Raw genomic sequence first — 21,443 nt, forward strand, 5'->3', positions numbered from 1 at the left:
GTTAGGACTACAGGCATGTACCACAACGTCCAGCTAATTTTTTCATTTTCTGTAGAGACAGGGTCTTACTAGGTTGCCTAGCTCAAGTTTTATAAATTGTAATAGAATTGTGAAGCCCATATAACAATGACCAAAGTAGATACTGATAAAGAGAACTCTACACATAATTAAGTGGTTTTATTTCTGGGATATGTTTAAGACTTATTTTCATTGTCACAAATGCTGTAACATTTACAATATGAAACATGACAATATTTACATATTATAATATTAAAATTTTCTTAAATAATTAAACCATTTAAAATATTGACTAATTCAAATTTGAAAGGCTAACCAAACCCCTCAAAAAGATATAAATTTGTAAAAACTGAGCCATCAAAGGCCGGGCGCGGTGGCTCACGCCTGTAATCCCAGCACTTTGGGAGACCGAGGTGGGTGGATCACGAGGTCAGGAGATTGAGACCATCCTGGCTAACACAGTGAAACACTGTCTCTACTAAAAATACAAAAAATTAGCCAGGCCTGGTGGCGGGTGCCTGTAGTCCCAGCTACTCAGGAGGCCAAGGCAGGAGAACGGCGTGAACCCGGGAGGCGGAGCTTGCAGTGAGCCGAGCGCGCGCCACGGCACTCCAGACTGGGCGACAAAGCGAGACTCCGTCTCAAAAAAAAAAAAAAAAAAACTGGGCCATCAAAATTCATTCCGCCTGTCTGGAAAGAGTGCATCTTATTACTATCTTTGGAGCCTAGAATGAGGATGATCTGTCATTACTTAAAGAATACATTTAAAGAGCAGAAAACTAAGCTAAACTTCAGTGAAGATAAAAGGATGGAAAACGTTAGGCCAAATCAGGTCAAGAGTGAGAAAATAAAGATATGGGATCAAAATATAGAAAAATGGTTAAAATGGCAGGTTCTCCTACATTTTCTGTGAACCCTGAAGGAGTCAGTGCTTCAAGGTGGATCCCAAGTCACTCAATGGGACTAAATTCAAAACAGGGTCAAGTGGCCATTTGCTGACAAGAGCTCACACATGTGCTCTAAGTTCCTGGAAAACCCAAACATTCTTACAACTTTGAGACTTTCACAACTGTCAATTCCTATTCATGCAGCCTGAATCAATCAATAGACTGTGATCTGTGTCAACCAATCAGAATTCAACAAGCATCAACTAGTCAGAACTCAGTAAGTGTCAACCAGTTAGAACCCAACAAGTGTCAAACAGTCAGAACTCAATGAGCATCAACCAGTTGGATAGAACTCAATGAATGCCAACCCATCAGAACTCAACAAGCACCAACTAATCAGAACTCAACAAGTGTCAACCAGTCAGAACTAAACAAGCATCAACCAGTCAGAATTCAACAAGCACAAACCCATCAGGACCCCACAAGTGTCAACCAGTCTGAACTCAACAAGCATCAACCCCTCAGAACCCAATGAGTGTCAACCAGTCAGAAGCCAACAAGTCAGAAGCCAACAAGCATTAACCAGTCAGAACTCAATAAGCATCAACCAGTCAGAACTCAACAAGCATCAAACAGTCAGAAGCCAACAAGCATCAACCCATCAAACTCAAAAAGCATCAACCAGTCAGAACTCAACAAGTGTCAACCAATCAGAGCCCAACAAATGTCAACCCATGAGAACTCAACAAACATCAACCATGAGATCCCAAGTGTCAACTGGTCAGAACCCAACAAATGTCAACCCAAGAGAATTCAACAAACATCAACCCATGAGATCCCAAGTGTCAACCAGTCAGAACTCAACAAGCAGCAACCAATCAGAACTAAACAAGTTTGCATTCCTCAGTTGCCTAGCAGACCAGTGGGAACCTTGGGCAGGAACTCTATTAAAAAAATAAAAAAAGAAAAGAAAACACTCTCTCTTTGTTCTCCAGAACTGTATCTCTCTAGTTTGCAAACTATTCACTGGAATAGTTTCTCTTGCCGTTTTTAAAAGAAAACCCTTTTCAGTACATTTTGTTGACACTTTGTTACTGAGACAAGATGAATTCATAAGCCCACAAAAACTAAAACTCTGATAAGAAATAGTTAAGAGTTAGACACATGCAATTCCACCACCATTTCTTTCCCCTTGGAAAAGAGAACACACAAACCTATCCAGAACTCCAACGTCCACCCAGATCTTCCATGAGAGTTGGCAGTCTCTCAAATGGACTGGCTACAGAGTCATTGGCCGCCAGAAGCTGACACAGATATTCCACTGCCGTTAGGAAAAGAGAATCCATCCAACTGGCATCGCAAACTAGCTCATAAAAAGTAATGGCAACCTGTAATACCAACGGCACTTTGGACCCAGCAGTTGTTTAAAAAAAAAAAAAATACCTAAGAAGCTGGACCAACTAGTTGTCAATGTACAAATTTACAAAGTCTAGAAATGGGCTAGAGAAAAGAAAATCATACTCACATAATGCCAGAATACTATTATTCTAATAAATGTACCACAAAATGCACATCTTAGCCAGCAAGCTGCTGTGTGCCATATCAAACAATGGAAATGAAATGGTTTTGAGTTTTTAATTCACAGATGTCATGAGAAAGCAAGCAACAAGTTTCCTCTCAAGACTAGCTGGCATTTGCTCCCTTGTGAAATCACCAATATTGAGTCTCGTTTTAATGTGGAAAAGCAGAGATACGGAGTGCAGAGCAGTCACTTTTAATAGAAAAGTGCTTTTCAAACACTAAGCAAGACCCAAGAAAGGGCCATGGATTCAGTTTTGCAGGTCTCTACTCATATTAAAAATAATTTGAAATGAAACAGTGCTCTATGTAACCATGATTAATAAATTCGTATTTGATAACCCTGTTACTACAATATTAATATCATTAAGTTTGGATTGTCTTGTTCAACTTTAGTTTTAGGGGCATGTGTGTGTTTGCATGTATGTGAGTCCGGGTGGTTCTGTAAAATATGTACAATATATTTCTCATTGTGGCCACGGTAAAGGTATGAAAAATAGTGGCTTGGAGAATGTCTTGTTAAGCACCCATTATTTTGAAGATTATATTCTCGAAAGAAGCAGAAGTTTCCCATGTTGGATTGTTACCAGATACTTTTCTTAGAAAAAAGGTAGAGTGGGGTTGGGTGGGAAAAAGAAAAATCCCAAGACAGAAGAAAAGGCATCTAAACATCTGTCCACAGTGAAATGGATACTTCTACTGTATCCTGTACTGACTACTGTAGCTGACTTTCACAAATAACGAATGATGTACCTTCTCCAGGGCCAGCTTTTTCCAGCTCTAGATGTTCAGGCATTCCGGTCATTATTCATCAGTTCAATTAAAAACAAGCCCAGTGTAAAATAACAAGAACTCTGAACTCTGTAGACCAAATTACCTTTCTTCATTCCCCACTTACTGGAATGACATCATTTTTTTAACTTTGCCTTTTGTAGATTTTTGTTTTTTTCATTTTTCCAAGGCACTCATTTTAAAACGGCCTCCGCACAATTCCTGATTCATTATGAATTGTTTTTCAGCCAGTGGGTTTCCGAGACATTGCCCCCAGGGGGATTTTAAAAGCTGAGTATGCAGCTGGCTCAAAGCCAGACATTTATAACTAGATATGAAAGTATGAATCTATTCTCCGTGATGTCCTTGAGAACTAAAAATGTTTCAGATGAAAGTTAAGACCCAGGTGTGCAGACCTGTGTCTTCTCTGATTTTTGGAGTAGAGGGTGGTTGACGGTGGTTCCCAGGGACTGAGAAGAGGGGACAATAGGGACTTGCTGCTTAATGGGTGTAGAGTTTCAATCATGTAAAATAAAAATTTCTGGAGACCTGCTGGACAAGACAGAGCTCATGGGGAACAATGTGGATTAAACACGTAAAAATTTAACAGGGTAGATCTCATGTTTTGGTTTTTATCAGAATTTTAACAATTGAATTGTAGCTTTACATGTGTAGAAAATGGTCTCTTTCATGGACTTCTCAAAGGCAGCTTGCCTAGTAAAATAAATTTGCAAGTCCAGACATGGTGGCTTGTGAGAGCCTGTAATCCCAACACTTTGGGAGGCTGAGGCAGAAGGATCACTCAAGCCCAGGAGTTTGAGACCAACCTGGGCAACATAGCAAGATCCTGTCTCTACAAAAAAAAAGTAAAAATTAGTTGGGCATGGCGGGGGTGCATCTGTAGTCCCAGCTACTTTGGAGGCTGAGGTGGGAGGATGGCTTGAGCCTGGGAGGTCAAGGCTGCAATGAGCTGTGATTGTGCCATTGCACTCCAGCCTTGACAACAGAATGAGACCCTGTCTCAACAAAAATAATATAATAAAATAAATTTGCAACAGATGAATGGATAAAGAAAATATGGCAGCATATATACGCCATGGAATACTATTCAGCCATTACTAAAGAATGAAATCCTGTCATTCTCATCAACATGGATGAAACTGGAGGACATTATGTTACGTGAAATAAGCAGAACTGGAAAGGCAAATGTCACAGGTTCTCTCTCATGTGGGAACTAAAAGTAGCTCTTACAGAAATAAAAAGTAGAACAGAGGATACTAGAGGCTGGGAAGGGTGGGGGGAGGAGGGGATAGAGATTTCTTTTTTTTTTTTTTGAGACGGAGTCTCATTCTGTCGCCCAGGTTGGAGTGCAATGGCGCGATCTTGGCTCACTGCAACCTCCGCCTCCCGGGTTCAAGCAATCCTCCTGCCTCAGCCTCCCGAGTAGCTGGGATTACAGGCGCATGCCACCATTCCCAGCTAATTTTCGTATTTTTAGTAGAGACAGGGTTTCACCATGTTGGTCAAGCTGGTCTTGAACTCTTGATCTCATGATCCATCCGCCTCAGCCTCCCAAAGTGCTGGGATTACAGGCATGAGCCACCGTGCCCGGCTGAGGTTTCTTAAAGGATACGAAATTACAGCTAGACAGGAGGAATACCTTCTGGTGTTCTATAGCCCTGTGGGACGACTATAGTTAACAATAATATACAGTTTCAAATCTAGGAGGATATTGAATGTTCCCAACACAAAGAAATGATGCCTGATTGAGATGCCTGATGGATTTGCTAATTACCATGATCTGATCACTGTACATTATATTTACTCAAACATTGGTATGTACCCCAAAAATATGTACAAGTATTGTCAATAAAAATGTAAATTAAATCTTTTTAAAAAAAATTTGATCCACAGAAGGATTGATGGACTAGTTTTAGTACATCATGGTTTTCTGCCTTATAACAAAACATCAAATTTCTAGTTCCCTCATCAATATACTCATGGTAGGTCTTCAGCATTTGATGGTTTTAACTGGCATCCAATATTTTTGTCAGAAAATACAGAATGCTGTTCTTTAATAAATGTCTAAGTATATTATATATAATAAATATATAATATAGAAATTCTATATATTATACTAAACATATACAAATACATATTATATAAATTACATTATATATACATTATATACATATATTATATATCTATACTATATATTATAGTATACTTATGTATAATATATAAAGTGCTGTATATGAATATAGTACATGCATATATTCATATACAGCACTTTAATATATAGTACTTTAATATATATTGTGTATAAATATATTGTATGTTAATGTAACATATTCATATATTGTATACATTGAATTTAATATACATATATTGCATAAATACATTAAATATATATAAACATAAATTAATGTATTTAATATATTATATTAATTTTATAATATGTAATAAATATACATTAATATATTTACATATTATAGTCATATATTTATTCTGTTATGCTTATGTAACACATATTTATTATTGAAGTGTTGTTTAGCGCCTTGGTGTAAGCAGGAGCAGACGGAATGGAAACCTTAGCTCTGTGATTTTGTTTTCTGCTGAGTTCTCGTGTCAACAGCTTTGTCTTTTAGCAGTGGTTAGAGTGGGCAGGTGTCCCATGCGTTGCAGTATTTTAAGGATTAAAGGATAGCTTTGTTGCACACACATTTAACAGTATGCATCTCACTGCCCACATAAAACGGGTGCTCCCCAAACTGCAATTCCTCACACCTGCAGTCCCAGTGCTTCGCAGGGCCAAGGTGGGAGGATTGCTTGAGGCCAGGAGTTTGAGATCAGCCTGGGCAACATACGGAGACCTCATCTCTACAAAATAAAAATAAAAAATAAATTAATTGGGTGTGGTGGCGCACACCTGTAGTCCCAGCTACTCAGGAGGCTGAGGTGGGAGGATCGCTTGAGAGAAGGAGTTCGAGGCTGCCGTGAGCTGCGATTGCACCAGGGTACTCCAGCCTGGGCAACAGAGGGAGACTCTGTCGCAAAACAAAACAAAACAAAACAAAACAAAACAAAACAAAACAAAACAAAACACTCCAGCAATTCCTGTCCATCTCTGCAACGCGATACCCGAGACAGCCTCTCGTTAAGATGAGGGGGGTCCACCTAACTATGATTTTCCTTCACACCCTCGGAAGAAGGTTATCTGATCATTTCAATAAGTATACAAGATGAGCCTGACTTCTAGGAAAGTCAGAGAGCTCCAACGGGGTGTGGCTAAATATTAATACATATCTATGACACATAATTGACACAACCCTGGACAATCTCTAGCAATCTTACCCCAAAGTACAAAGCATGTTTGTTCTGCCGAAGGGGCTTCAAGACCCCTCCCCTAGCCTTCCAACAAACACACAAACACTCCATATCCTTTCCCAAATCAGATTGTCACTCACCAAGAACCTATGCTACAGAAACTCCCGAGTGGTCCCTGAACCAGACCCTGAACAGCCACACCAGCCCGTGGGAAGACTCCCTTCCCCAGGGAATTCCAAGATGGGAACAGGGACAGCTTGGTCATAAGTAAACAGGCTTGTGTTTGACCCTTAGCTGGGTGTAATATTTCAGCCTCTGCTAATAGCAAGTGCTATGTGAGTGTCAAAAATTACAAATCAATTGATTTTACAATGTACGAAGTCAGGATGTTTTTAGCAAGCTGCGAATGTCACTCAGAAACCTGGGTGTCAAATATGTGAATAATAAGAGTAAGCAATAAAATATTTTATTCATTCATGATGATGAGGGCAGCACATTTTTAACAACCTGCGAAGCCAGTCTGCAAAGTCAACATCACATGCTACAACAGGAATCAGCAAATGCTGGCCCTCGGGCTAAATCCGGCCCTCTGATTATTTTTGTCAATAAAACTTTATTGGAGCACAGCCATGCCCACTTGTTTACATATTGTCTATGGGGCTTTTTGATTTTTGTTAAGAGTCAGGTTCTTGTTCTGTCACCCAGGCTGGAGGGTATTGGTACAATTATAGCTCAAAGCAGGCTCAAACTCCTGGGCTCAAGTGACCCTCCCACCTCAGCCTCCTGAGCAATCCCAGGCTCGTGCTACCACTACTGACAGATTTTCTCATTTCTGTAGAGATAGGGTCTTGCTACGTTGCAGGCTGGTCTCAAACTCCTGGGCTCAAGCGATCCTCCCACCTTGGTCTCCCAAAGCACTGGAATTACAAGCGTGCACCTCCGTGCCTAATTATAGCAGCTTTTTTGCACTCTGTGCAACAGAGACTGTGTGTCCCGCAATGCAGAAAATATCTGCCATGTGGCCCCTACAGATAATTGCCCATCCCTGGATTAGACCAAAGGAAAAAAGCCACAGCTTGTTTGGAGACAGAAGCAGATTAAACTCAGACTTCTGAAAAGATACAAAGTTTTATTAAACAAACCTGGAATCAACAGTATTATTACATAAATTAGACAGCAGTAAAATTTCCCTAGGGCATATGTACAAATCACAGTGATTTCCATTGTGCAACAAACAGACAGGATTAAAAATAGGCACTCCCCTCCCCGACCCCCCATGAGAAGGCGGGGTCACCCTGCGAGGTTCCCAGTTCTGGCTCGCCAAGGGGTGCACAAACCTGCAAAGGCACTCTGCCTGTGTGCGCGGCATCCGACGGCAGTCACGGGGCCCCAGAAGCACGTTGGCAACATGGTGAGGCTGCCCAGTGTTCAGCGCAAAAAAAGAATTCGGCTACGACAGCTGTGCAGAGCTCAACAGCCATCTCAGAGCACAAGGACTGTGGAAAGGCTTCCAATCTCATCCGCTAAAACACAATTGTAATGCCTTTTACATACAGAACAGATGTCTCCACCATGGAAGATCAAACTAAGCGTGAACAGAACTTCCCAACACACGATAATTTACAGAAAACCATGACAGAGCATCCCTGCTATTAGGAAGGACTGTTTTGCGGGGTGCAAAGCCATAAGGTTTGCAAAGCAAGCTTGATGATGAAAAGGCTTGGTGAAAATACAGCCCCTCACCTTCACCAAGACACACAAACACACACACACACCCCGCAAAGAAACTATCCAAATGCATTAAGACACCTGTTCGTGTGCTTTTCTTCTTGCTTTTGTTAAGTGAATCCCATTCGTTTAAGTTAGACTAATTAGAAGGCCTTCTTGCCTCCGTCGGCAACAGAAAAACAGTGCATACGACTCCTCCAACGTGTGTAAAATGCATGCTAGGTAGATTGAAGGAAAAATGAGAGGAACCCGGCCACCCCATTTCAAATCTCTACAACTGGAGAAATCAAAGGCTGCAAGGACTGTGTAGATGTAATGCAAAGTTAACTGGCTGCAAAAATAAAACCCAAGCCAGTGCTGTCTTGCACGCTGTTCACTCAGTAGCTGGAGCAATGAATGATTGTGACATTCTGGTGTTGTATTTGTGCAGCCTGAGGTGCACCCTGGCTACAGAGTTGAGCCTTGGGGTCTTTAACAGTATTAAGCCATAGTTTCACAGTTACAATGGTCCAAAGAACTAGAGGCCACGTAGGTCAAACACAGAAATGGCGAACACATCCCAAACCACTCAACTGTTTAGTTCCACTGGTGATTTTTTTTAATGGATAGTGATTTCAAATGATTTGGTGTTTTTGTTCTTGTTTTTGCTTTTTCTTCAAAGCAAACAAATGATTTGGTCTTTAAGTATGGACAGAAAGAAACAAAACGCTGAACGAGAAATTCACTAACAAGTGATTGTGCAGTTGTTTGACGGGCATAGAGAGGGAGTGGGGCTGAACAGCATTTTGAGGGGATGAAGTGCGCAACCTTACCCCACTGCTGGGGGGTTTTTGCTTCTTATTCTATCATGCTGACAGCAAATATAATTTGCCCATCGCTGGCTATAGATATGTTTAGGCTAAGCAGGATTTAGACTTCTGTTGCGAAGGAATTAGAAGAATTCAGTAGATACAGTGTATACTATTCGGTTGTGACTTTATTTCCTTCCTGGCTTTATCAACGCCTATGAAAGCAGGCTGGTGCCATTTCCCTTCAGAAAAACAAGACTTGCCCCAATATACTTCTTGTTGTAACATATCCATGTCCTATTCTCTTACAGTATTCCAATTTAAGAAAATACTACCAACTCATAAAATTACATGAAGCAAAGTAAATTTGTAATGTTTCCCTGATAAATTTTGTGATTATTGTAATGAATTTTCCTCCACATTTTGCACAGTGACTGTTTCACATGATCATCTATGCAAAAATTTTGGAATGCCCACCCAGGCCAGCTATTTTTATTTTTTTTATTTTTATTTTTTGAGATGGAGTCTCGCTCTGTTGCCCAGGCTGGAGTGCAGTGGCACAAACTCGGCTCACTGCAGCCTCCGCCTCCCGGGTTCAAGCGATTCTCCTGCCTCAGCCTCCCGAGTAGCCAGGATTACAGGAGCCCGCCACCACACCTAATTTTTGTATTTTAGTAGAGACGGGGGTTTCGCCATGTTGGCCAGGCTGGTCTCGAACTCCTGACCTCAGGTGATACACCTGCCTCGGCCTCCCAAAGTGCTGGGATTACAGGCGTGAGCCACCATGCCTGGCCAGGTAAACTATTTTAAAATTATACAGTGATTGTTCCATGTTTATAGCTCATTTTGATTAAATTAACCTCTACATGACATTGGGCCATTTAAACTATGACCCCGCCATGGGCAGTTACCAGGTAGCCTGTGTCACTTCAAATGCTGAAATGTGCGTGATGGTCGAAAGTGGGTTTCACACCATCACACGTTCTTGGAATCGCTTCTAATTTCTCATTTGTTCTGTATGGCTAAGAGGCTGATTACAATGCCCGTAAAGAACAAGGTCATCAATGTGCTTGCATATTTCATTTTCCTGCATATCAGTTCACAATTAAGGCATTTCAGGCTTTCCTGATGCTAATTTTCATCTGAGTATGAAATCCTGGATAATAAAACAGACAACCTAAAAATAGGCATATGGACTCATGGGTTTATGTACTTTCTAAAGTGTGCTCAAGTGTTTCATTTATGGTTTTATTAATAATTTTTAAAGTAGAATGTTCAATAATATTACTATGATTTATTTTTATAGTCAGCAAACATGAGACTTAATGGTTTTCCTTCTAGCTCCACATCTCGGTGCACAGTGTAACCTTTTTTAAAAAAAAATATGGAATGCTGCATGAATCTGTGGATCTTCCTTAGGCAGGGGGCCATGCTAATCTCCTCCATATCATTCCAATTTTAGTATACCGGCTGCCAAAGTCAGCACCAGTTTCACCTTTTCACATTCATGGTAAAACTGATGGGAAACTGCATGTTAAATGTTTAGACGGCGATGGCCCTCAACTGTTAATCCCAACAGGATGGTGAGTGAGAAGCACAGGCCGAAAATACAGTTGTCTAAAACATTTCCACATTTCACCATCTGAACATCATTTTCCACTGAGTTATTAATTGTCAAGAGTTTATTCTGCTGAACCTACTAATTATTCTCACCTACTGAGTTGACCTCTATGTGAAGAAAAGGTCATTGATGGAAAAGGGTGGCTACTTTCTGTTTCCGCAATTTCACTGTGTTTAAACATTTTTTTTCTTTTTATAGAGATGAGGACTGGCTATGCTGCCCAGGCCGGTCTCGAACTCCTAGGCTCAAACAATCTTCCTGCCTCAGCTTCCCAAAGTCCCAGGGTTACAGGAGTGAGCCACCACACCCAGCTTCACTGTCTTCTAAAGCCTTAAGGTGGACGTTCTCTTCAATCCACCTTCAAAAGCACAAAGCCATTGCCTATTTTTTTTTTTTTTTTTTGGACAGGGTCTCACTCTGTCACCCAGGCTGGAGTGCAGTGGTGTGATCTCGGATCACTGTGGCCTGGACCTCCCCAGGCTCAAGTGATCCTCTCATCTCAGCCTCCTGAGTAGCTGACACTACATTCACGTGCCACCATGCCCGGCTAATTTTTTGTATTTTGTAGATGAGGTCTCACCATGTTTCCCAGACTGGTCTCCAACTCCTGGGCTCAAGCAATCCACCCACCTCAGCCTCCCGAAGTGCTGGGACTATAGGAACAAGCCACTGCACCCAGCTCAGATGAAATTTTTGAATGTGACACAGAAGGTTTTTGTAAATACAGTACATTCCTCCAACAACTTCAGTGTCATTGTAGATTCTTGGAATAAATTCGCTCCCATATCTTCTTCCCTTTGTTTCTTCTTTTAAAGTCTCAAGTTACCAGGTAGGAAGGACTAAAGATACTGAAGGTAGACCTCCCCATGATATTTTCTTCCCCCAAACTATAAAATGCATGTGAGATGATTTTTTTTAATGCATGCAACATACCCTTCAGATGTTGTCCCCTAGAAGAGATCTTTGAAAAAACAAATTGACAAATAAAAATTATAGGCTCTGTGAAGTATGAACATTTACATCACTGCACAATTTCTGTGCATCTGCCATAATGACTTCTATATATATATACACACGCACACACACACACACACACAAATTTGTGGTTATAATCGAACAAGTCCAGTTCAAACTTATAAACTTAAGTCTATGACAAAAACCAAGACAGCACAGTAGGAACACAACACTGAAGGATAAGATAAAATCTACAACCAAACAATGTTCAAAACCTTCCTCCAGTGTGGAATTCCAGTTGCTTAAATAACGCCAGTTCCATGAATTTCAACTGTGCTCTGATCTATTTCTATACACACAGGTACAGAGAAAAGTGGAAATGTCCTTATGCCGAAGAAGACGTTTTGTTTCTGGTCTGCTTAGGTGCAGTTCTTTGTTCCAGGCAGATTCCAATCTTCCTGTTTCTAGCATGAAATAGGACAAAAGATTTTTTGAGTTTCTCAGTAACTGGATGAATTTTGTAATCATCATCATCTCAATGATAATACAAAGGTTTCCTTTCCCTAAGTGATAACAAAGAAAACTTCCCTTTGTAATTCTTTTTGCAAGGATCCATAAGCCTGAATTCTAAAAGGAGAGGCCAATAAAAAGGAAATGAAGAATGTTTTAAAGGTAAGGGGTTTTTTTGGTTTGTTTGAGACGGAGTCTTGCTCTTGTTGCCCAGGCTGGAGTACAGTGGTGCGATCTCAGCTCACTGCAACCTCCACCTCCATGTTCAAGTGATTCTCCTACCTCAGCCTCCTGAGCAGCTGGGGTTACAGGTGCCCGCCACCACGCCTGGCTAATTTTTGTATTTTTGGTAGAGACGGGATTTCACCATGTTTGCCAGGCTGGTCTCGAACTCCTGACCTCAGATGATCCATGCGCCTCGGCCTCCCAAAGTGCTGGGATTACAGACATGAGCCACCTCGCCCAGCCCTGTTTTCATTTTTGAGATGAGGTCTAACTCTGCCATCCAGGCCGGAGTACAGGCACAATCACAGCTCACTGCAGCCTCAACTTTCCAGGCCCAAGCGAGCCTCCCACCTCAGCCTCTAGAATAGCTGGGACAACAGGTATGTATCACCACGCCTAGCTAACTTTTTTATTTTTTGTAGACATGGGGTCTCACTATGTTGCCCAGGCTTGATCTCAAACTCCTGACCTCAAGTGAGCCTCCCACCTCGGCCTCCCAAAGTGCCGGGATTACAGGTAGGAGCCACCACACCCAGCCTGAAGAATGTTCTATCATACGCTTATCCATAAATAGATAAATTTATCCACCAATAGATGATGAACTGCACAAGAAAAATGGGATCCCCAATTCAACATGCTTCCTCAGAGAACCTCACAGCAAGACAGAAAATATTTTATTACAAAGTAAAATAAAAGACATAGTGAGTCAGTTCTCTTAAATTCCTCCTCCACATTCAGAAAGGCATACAGGGTGATTCAAACAAAGATGAATGGCTAAAGCATAGTTTCTAAGCTGCCCTCAAGTGCAGTGATTCATCTGAACTGGTGTCTTATTTACAGGAGAAGATTTGGCTTCATCAAGAAGTTATCTTCCTGCATAAAATTCCTGAAACTAATCGCTCGTTGCTGAAAATGCCTGGGATGTGTTTGGTGTGCAAATTACTTAATAAAATTACTGAGATGGATTAAAATCTTGCATCTGGGCCAGGCACAGTGGCTCATGCCTGTAATCCCAGCACTTTGGGAGGCCGAGGTGGGCGGATTGCCTGAGCTCAGGAGTTCGAGACCAGCCTGGGCAACACGGTGAAACCCATCTCTACTAAAAATACAAAAAAATTAGCCTGGTGTGGTGGCAGGTACCTGTAATCCCAGCTACTTGGGAGGCTGAGGCAGGAGAATTTCTTGAACCCAGGAGGCGGAGGTTGCAGTGAGCTGAGATCGCACCACTGCAATCCAGCCTGGGCAACAAAGCGAGACTCTGTCTCAGAAAGAAAAAAAAAATTCATTAAACAGAGCCCTGACCACAAGCCAAACTATATTAAAAATGATTCCACTTAGCAAAAATAATACTTGCACATACTTTCTCAACAATGCATACCAGATTGAGAAAGGTTATTCCTAAGTGTGGAATCTTTTTCAGGGAAAGTAGGGGCAGCTGGGGACAGGATGTAATGAAACTGTTCACTGATTATACGACAAAAATCCATCAAATGGAAGCTTTTTTGTTCTTTAAGTAAATTTTACAATTGAGGGGTCTCTATTAGAGAAAGGTTCTATTTTTGTGGCTTCTCAACTAGGGATCCTTCATACTAAAACAAACCCAGTCTTTACATCATTTTAAAGATTTCCTGGAGAGATATAATTTGTAAGATGTTATGGGCAAATCAGCTAAAATGTAAGCCCCAAAGTAGACCAGAGAAACAAAAAGAAGTAAACACATTCAGGAACATCTTATGATTTTTAAAACCCACAGCTGGATTTCATGAGCATTTATGAAGTTGATAAAGTTACACACTCTCATGTTAATACAAACCAGTCACCACTGTAAAAGCGTTCATCACATACTGAGAGGTGAAGCCACGCCACGGAGACAGGTTATTTTCTCGAGGTCACAGCCACCTATTCCTCTATCATTTTGTTGTCTGTTATTTTAATTTTTATCCAGTTTTCCTCTTGGTACATCCATGTAAACACCCGCCCAGGATGGAGGGCTCTCATTCACCATGTCTTTCAGCAGGTTGGTTCCTCTCCCCAGTCAGCAATTGTGACATTTGGTGTCTGTTTCGAATGGTGTTGGTTAGCCAATTGGCTTTCCACTTCACATAACTGGGAAGACTACAGGAAAATTACGGGAATGGAAATCAAAATGGGAAAAACAAGCTATGTCAATGAAGAGACACATCACTGACAGTATTTTGCTTCACTGGTATTTTTCTTGCTCATGTGTTACAGGAAGAAAGATCTAATTGAAGCCATAAAACCGAGCAATTTAGAATTGAGGAGTAACTGAAAGCTCTTTTTAATCCATACTTAAAAACTAATAATAGACTTTCAAAGGCTCAAGGAAATAACAGAGTCAAAAGCCTTTTTCAGTCATCTTCAATTAAAGCTTAGCAAATTTCATGAGGGATTCTAAAAAATATTATTATTATTTAAAAAATAATAATAGACCTTCAAAGGCTCAAAGAAGTAATAGACTCAAAATCCTTTTCCAGTCATCTTCAATTAAGCTTAGCAAATTTCCTATGAGGGTATATTTCTTCTTCTTATTTTTTAACCAAAGGAGACCTAAAGAGACTTTTGAAAATACTTGTTAATTACTGTAAGGAAGCTCGCCTGTCACTCAGGGTTTCTGAACAGGGACCAGAAGAGCTGGGCTTCTCAAATGTTCAGGCACACACAAACCACCTAGCGGTCTTATTTAGATGTGCAGGTTCTGACGCAGAAGATGGATTCTGGACTGTGATGCTGCTGCCTCTGACCACATACTGACCTGGAGTCACAGGCATGGCTGTGTTTATTTTGCTGACCCTTGGAATCACTCCCCTTTGCTCTGCTTCACTGCTGACTTCTGTGTGTATGAGGTTAAGCCCCACTCAGTAAACGCAGCCTCACCTGGATGTGGGGTCGAGTCAGTCTCATTTTTTGGTAATTACTAAATATAAAGATATACCTTCCAGATGTGAGCTCCTGTCCTCAGAAATTCTTGAAGATTTCTAAATCCTTCTGCGGCACGGGCGCGGCTGTGTCCCAGTCATTCTCAGGGTAAGTTTCGAAGTTGGAAGTGTCGCCGTCGCCAGCTATCTTGGGCACAATGGGAGGCTGTAACACATGGCCGAAGCACAAAGGCATGGTTAGAAAGGAACGGGACGCGTGGGTGCTGCACACACCCCTTTCTTTCTGTCACTGTACCTAAAAATGAAAATGATTTGCAAAACACTAAAGCTGTCTTCCCTTCGTTTATGAACGCGGCAATCTGAATTAAAATATTGTGAATGAGGCCGGGTGTGGGGACTCACACCTGTAATCCCAACACTTTAAGAAGCTGAGGCGGGAGGGTTGCTTGAGCCTCAGAAGTTTGAGACCAGCCCGGGGAACATAGGGAGTCCCCTGTCTCTACAAAAAATACAATGAGCCGGGTGTGGGGCTGTGTGCCTGCAGTCTCACCTACTCAGTAGGCTGAGGTGGGAGGACTGCTTGAGCCCAGGAGGTCGATACTCCAAGTGAGCCATGATTGCACCACTGCATTCCAGCCTGAATGACAGAGTGCGATCCTGTCTCAAAATATATACATATATGGTATTAAGTAAGTCATGGTACAGTCATGTGATGGAATACAATGCAGTTTTTTTTTAAATGAGGAAGCTGGCTAGGCACAGTGGCTCATGCCTGTAATCCCAGCACTTTGGGAGGCCAAGGTGGGAGGATCATCTGAGGTCAGGAGTTCGAGACCAGCCTGGCCCTTGGAGAAACCCTGTCTCTACCGAAAATACAAAAATTAGCCGGGCATAGGGGTGGATGCCTGTAATCCCAGCTACTTGGGAGGCTGAGGCAGGAGAATCACTTGAACCTGGGAGGCGGAGGTTGCAGTGAGCCAAGATCGCACCACTGAACTCCAGCCTGGGCAACGGAGCAAGACTTCGTCTCAAAAAAAAAAAAAAAAAAAAAAATGAGGAAGCTAGCCAGGTATGTAGACAGGTCTCCAGATTATACAGTCAAGTGCAAAAAGCAAGACTATAATAATGTACATACTATGCTACTCTAGATTTGTATAAATGAGTGGCAAGAATAAGAATGCATGTATCCATGTGGGTTTTTATTAGCACAAAGAAACTCTAGAAGGATACACAGGAAAACTTAATAAAAGGTGATTACCTACAGGTGGCTTGGAGGGGGTAAGAGGGAGACTTGGCAATATATCTGTTTTAATATTGACTTGGTTTTTGACCAATGTGGGTAGATGAAATGTATTCAAATTGTTTTTTTAATGCAATTTAATACAATAAAGTATTTGAAAAGGTAAAACTTTGAACAAAATGATGCATCAGCCCAGGCCCAGTGGTTCATGCCTGTAATCCCAGCACTTTGGGAGGCCAAGGAGGGTGGATCATTTGAGGTCATAAGTTCGAAATCAGCCTGGCCAACATAGTGAAACCCCATCTCTTCTAAAAATACAAAAAAAAAAATTAGCTGGATGTGGTGGTGCACACCTGTAATCCCAGCTACTTGGGAGGCTGAGGCAGAAGAACCACTTGAATCCAAGAGGTGGAGGATGCAGTGAGTTGAGATCACTCCACTGCACTACACCCTGAGCCTGAGTGACAAAGTGAGACTCCATCTCAAAAAAAAAAAGAAAGACGCGTGTCATCCCAGGTTCCAGCCCCAGAAACTCTGGTCTGAGCTGAGCACTGGGAATAAGCATTTCTCAGCATTCTCCATTCTTTTGACTCTGAAGTGCAAAGGTGAAAACAGTACCATTGAACACTCCCATCAGTAACATACGCAGTTCAGAGTGCTCACAAAAGCCAAGATCTGGAATCAACCTCAGTGTCCACCAACAGATGAATGGATAAAGAAAGTGTGGTCCATACACACAATGAAAAACTATTCAGCCATAAAATGGAATGAAATCCTGTCATTTAGGAGCACCACGAATGGAATGGGAGATCATTATGTTATGTAAACTAAGCCGGGCTGGGTGCGGCAGCTCATGCCTGTAATCCCATTGCTTTGGGAGACCAAGGCTGGTGGATCACTTGAGGTTAGAAGATTGAGACCAGCCTGGCCAACATGGTGAAACCCCATCTCTAGTAAAAATACAAAAATTAGCTGGGCGTCTATAATCCCAGCTACTTCAGGAGCCTGAGGCATGAGAATTGCTTGAAGCCAGGAGGTGGAGGCTGCAGTGAGCAAGATCGTGCTGCTGCACTCCAGCCTGGGCAACAGAGCAAGACCCTGTCTCAAAAAATAAATAATAAATAATAAGCTAAGCCAGATGCAGAATGAGAAACACAGCATGTTCCCACTCATATGTGGGAGCTAAAAAAATTGATGTCATGAAGGCTGAGAGTAGAATGATGGTTACCAGAGGGTGGGAAGTGTGTATGGGTAGGGGATGAAGGAGAGATGAAGAAATATTGTATAAACATAATGTTAGATAAAAGGAATAAGTTCCAATGTTTGATAGCATAGTTGGGTGGCCAGAGTTAACAATATATTGTATATTTCAGAATAGCTAGAAGATCTGCAATATTCCCAACCCATAAAAATGATAAATGTTTGAGCTGATGGATACCCTGATTACCCTCAGTTGATCATTACACATTCTATGCATGTGTCAAAATATAACATGTACCCCCATAAATATGTACATGTGATAGTTATACTGCTTAGCAGCTGTGTAACCTTCCACACATTGCTTAACTTCTCTGAGCACAGTCTCCTCATTTATAAAATGGACAAGTATTATATATTGAAAAAAATGCCAGATTTTTTTTTTTTTTTTTTTTTTTTTGGAGACAGGGTCTGGCTCTGTCGCCCAGGCCGGAGTGCAGTGGCGTAATCTTGGCTCACTGCAACCTCCGCCTCCTGGTATCAAGCAATTCTTGTGCCTCAGCCTCCCAAGTAGCTGGTACCACAAGCGTATGCCACCATGCCTGGCTAATTTTTGTATTTTTTGTAGAGACAGGATTTCACCATATTGCCCAGGCTAGTCTCAAACTCCTGGGTTCCAGTGATCTGCCTGAGTTGGCCTCTCAAAGTACTGGAATTATAGGCGTGAGCCACAGCACCCAGCCAAAAAGCCAGATGTTTAAAAATAGGCAGTTTGGCCAGAAACGTTCCAAAGAATATTCTCCATGTAATACACCACCATCACTGAACGATGACCATGCTGCTAGACACTTGCTTATCTCTGTAATCCTGTTGACCACTTTCCACTAAAGAGGAGGGAGTGGGGTTTAGCAGTCACAGAGCTAGTCAGGAATCAGGCCAGGTCTCCTAAAATCTGCTTCAAAATCTGGGATAAGTGTCCATCCAGGGATGAATGGACAAAGAACATGTGGTATATGACTGGGTGTGGTGGCTCCTGCCTTTGTGGGAGCTAGGTAGATGGTTAGCACTAAGACACTCACAGAGTGGGGAACCTGGCTTATGAATGGTTTTAGACAGAGTTGTATTATATAAATTAATTACATGTCAGCCATCAATAAAGAAGTCCCAGGATTCAGAGGCAGTCCCTGTTAATGGGAGAGCTCAGGCGTACTGAGTCACCCACTGATATGTGTTGTACCTTCAGTTTTCTCTGCGGAACAGCTTCCCAGTCCACGGAGCGGAACCACCGATGACGTTTCACATCATTCGCCCCGTTCTTCAAAAGAAACAACACGTGTCATCAGTGTACAGAATTTTGACAGGGCAGGAAAGAAAAATATCCCAAATAATCTCTACATTATTTTAGTATTGAAACAAACGGAACAAGTTTGCTGCATTTTGACCTGTGCCTGAAGGGTGAGCTGCTAGGAAAACCTGCAAGCGAAGCTGTTAGTGTTTTGTTTGCCCTTTTCTGTTGCAGAAACAAATCCCATCATTGTGCTCCCGTGCAATGCATTTGCATTCTGGACCAAAGACGAAAAAGGTAAATACGATCCCATCTCTCGACATAAAATTGGACACCCAGTAATTTCTCAGTTTGTCTCCTGTTTTCATCTTGGCAAACTTATTCAGTATTTTACAGCCATAGAAACCAGGGTTCACTGAATGATGTTAATTTGCTCCGTAGGACGCAGCAAGCAAATAACAAGAGGGGGAACTCAAGCCAAGGATGTCCAATTTAAGAGACCTCAGGAACGACACTGCATGGCCTGGCAATTAACAACGTGCATTCAAGTCGGCCCGCTTCATGCTCAAGGGTAGCACCAGGCATCGGCTGGCTCACACTGTGGCCATCACGACCTCTGAAATCCCTCCCAAGTGCTCATCCGTAAACCTCACTCTGCTTCCTTTTTTTATACTTGTAGTGATGTTGTTATCAATTAAATGTGGAACAGCAGAAGAAATAAACATGTGGGTTCCATGAAATGGAAGCCAGTACATCTGAATTTAACACGTCTATCAGTTAGCATTACTGTAGTTTTAAATTTCTTATCCTTAAAGAGGAATACGTCCACGACCATATCTTCAAAAGGAAACACTAATGTGAATTTTTTCTATTGTTTTCCCATCCAGTTGTTTTGACAACTTTTTCTTTTCTTATTGCAAAACATATTTTTGATCTATAGCTAAGTCAGGCAATGCTGTGAATAAGAATAAATAAGAGTGCTGTGAATAAAACAAGAGAATAAAATAAAATAAATTTTATCCATCAGATAAAATTCTAATTTGGATACTAAAGGATGTGTGTGTCTGTATATACTCACATGCATACATAGTAATATATACACACACACACACATATATACACACATATATTGATATATACACATACTTATATACATACATGTTAATATATACACATACTTATACACATACACACATTAATATATACACATATATACACATACTTATATACATACACATCAATATATACATACTTATACACACACACGTTAATATGTACACACATATATTTATCTATACACATACATACATACACATGTTAATATATACACATATATATACACATACTTATATACATACACATGTTAATATATACACATATATAAATACACATATACAGATGTACTTTACATACTTTATATGTAGAGTATAAAGTGTATGTATATACCGAGATTCACATTAGTATCCAAACTTGTGTGTGTGTGTGTGTATGTGTGTGTGTGTGTGTGTGTGTGTTATATAAAGTGTGTGTGAGGGGGGTGGGAGCAGTGGCTCACGTTTATATTCCAGCACTTTGGGAGGCCGAGGCAGGAGGACTGCTTGAACCCAGGAGTTTGAGACTAACCTGGGCAACAAAGTAAGACCTGGTCTCTACAAAAAAATATAAAAAGTTAGCCAGCCGTGGTGGTGCATGCATGTAGTCCCAGCTACTCAGGAGGCGGAGGTGGGAGGATCACTTGAGTCCAGGAGGTCAAGGCTGCAGTGAGCTGTGATCGCACCACTGCACTCCAGCCTGGATGACAGAGCAAGACCCTGTCTTGAAAAAATAAAAATAAAAAAAGTGTGTGTGTGGGTGTGTATCTACAGTCATGAGCCTCAACATGATGCTTCAGTCAACAATGGATGACATATACAGTGGTGCTCCCGTAAGATTATAATGATCTTAAAAACTCCTATCCCCTAGTGACGTCATGGCCATTGTAACCACAGGACAATGCATCTCTCCTGTTACACTGCCAGGCGTACAACAGTCTAACATGTACGTTATCTACAGCACCTAATACTTGGTAATGATAATAAATGACTATGTCCCTGGTTTATCTATTTACTATACTCTATGTTTTTTTTGGGGGGGGGGTGGGAGGTGATAGACAGAGTTTCACTCTGTCATCCAGGCTGGAGGGCAGTGGCGCCATCTTGGCTCACTGCAACCTCCACCTTGCTCTGTCTCAAAAAAAAAGAGAGAGAGAAAGAGAAATAAGCCTGGTAGAGATAGACAAATACCACCTAATCTCACTTATATGGGAAATCTAAAAAAGTTGAACTCATAGAAGCAGAGAGTAGAATGGTGGATACCAGGGGCTGAGAAAGGGCTGAGATGGGAAGTCATTGGTCAAAAGAGACAAAGTGAGAGAGACA

General features: G+C 41.4%; 1 protein-coding gene and 1 non-coding gene across 3 annotated transcripts in view; both read right to left on the bottom strand.

Moving 5' to 3' along the window:
• Positions 1 to 7,690: 7,690 nt before the first annotated feature.
• PRKX (protein kinase cAMP-dependent X-linked catalytic subunit) overlaps positions 7,691 to 21,443 on the bottom strand; it is a 110,304-nt gene continuing 96,551 nt past the window's right edge. Inside the window, exons 7-9 of one of the 2 annotated variants that reach the window (XM_055267609.2) lie at positions 18,979 to 19,056; positions 15,361 to 15,509; positions 7,691 to 12,136 (exon numbers count right to left, since the gene is read on the bottom strand). In XM_055267609.2, coding sequence (XP_055123584.1) covers positions 15,384 to 15,509; positions 18,979 to 19,056 — 204 coding nt within the window. In that variant the 3' untranslated portion in view covers positions 7,691 to 12,136; positions 15,361 to 15,383. Of the gene's footprint in view, positions 12,137 to 13,064; positions 14,523 to 15,360; positions 15,510 to 18,978; positions 19,057 to 21,443 lie in introns of those variants that run through there. The other variant, XM_055267610.2, reaches the window with a different exon arrangement.
• LOC129476536 (U6 spliceosomal RNA) lies at positions 10,476 to 10,579 on the bottom strand. The gene has a single exon (XR_008654973.1). It is a non-coding gene; the product is annotated as a U6 spliceosomal RNA (small nuclear RNA).

Source organism: Symphalangus syndactylus, chromosome X (assembly GCF_028878055.3).
Source record: "Symphalangus syndactylus isolate Jambi chromosome X, NHGRI_mSymSyn1-v2.1_pri, whole genome shotgun sequence".
NCBI classification, from domain to species: Eukaryota; Metazoa; Chordata; class Mammalia; order Primates; family Hylobatidae; genus Symphalangus; species Symphalangus syndactylus.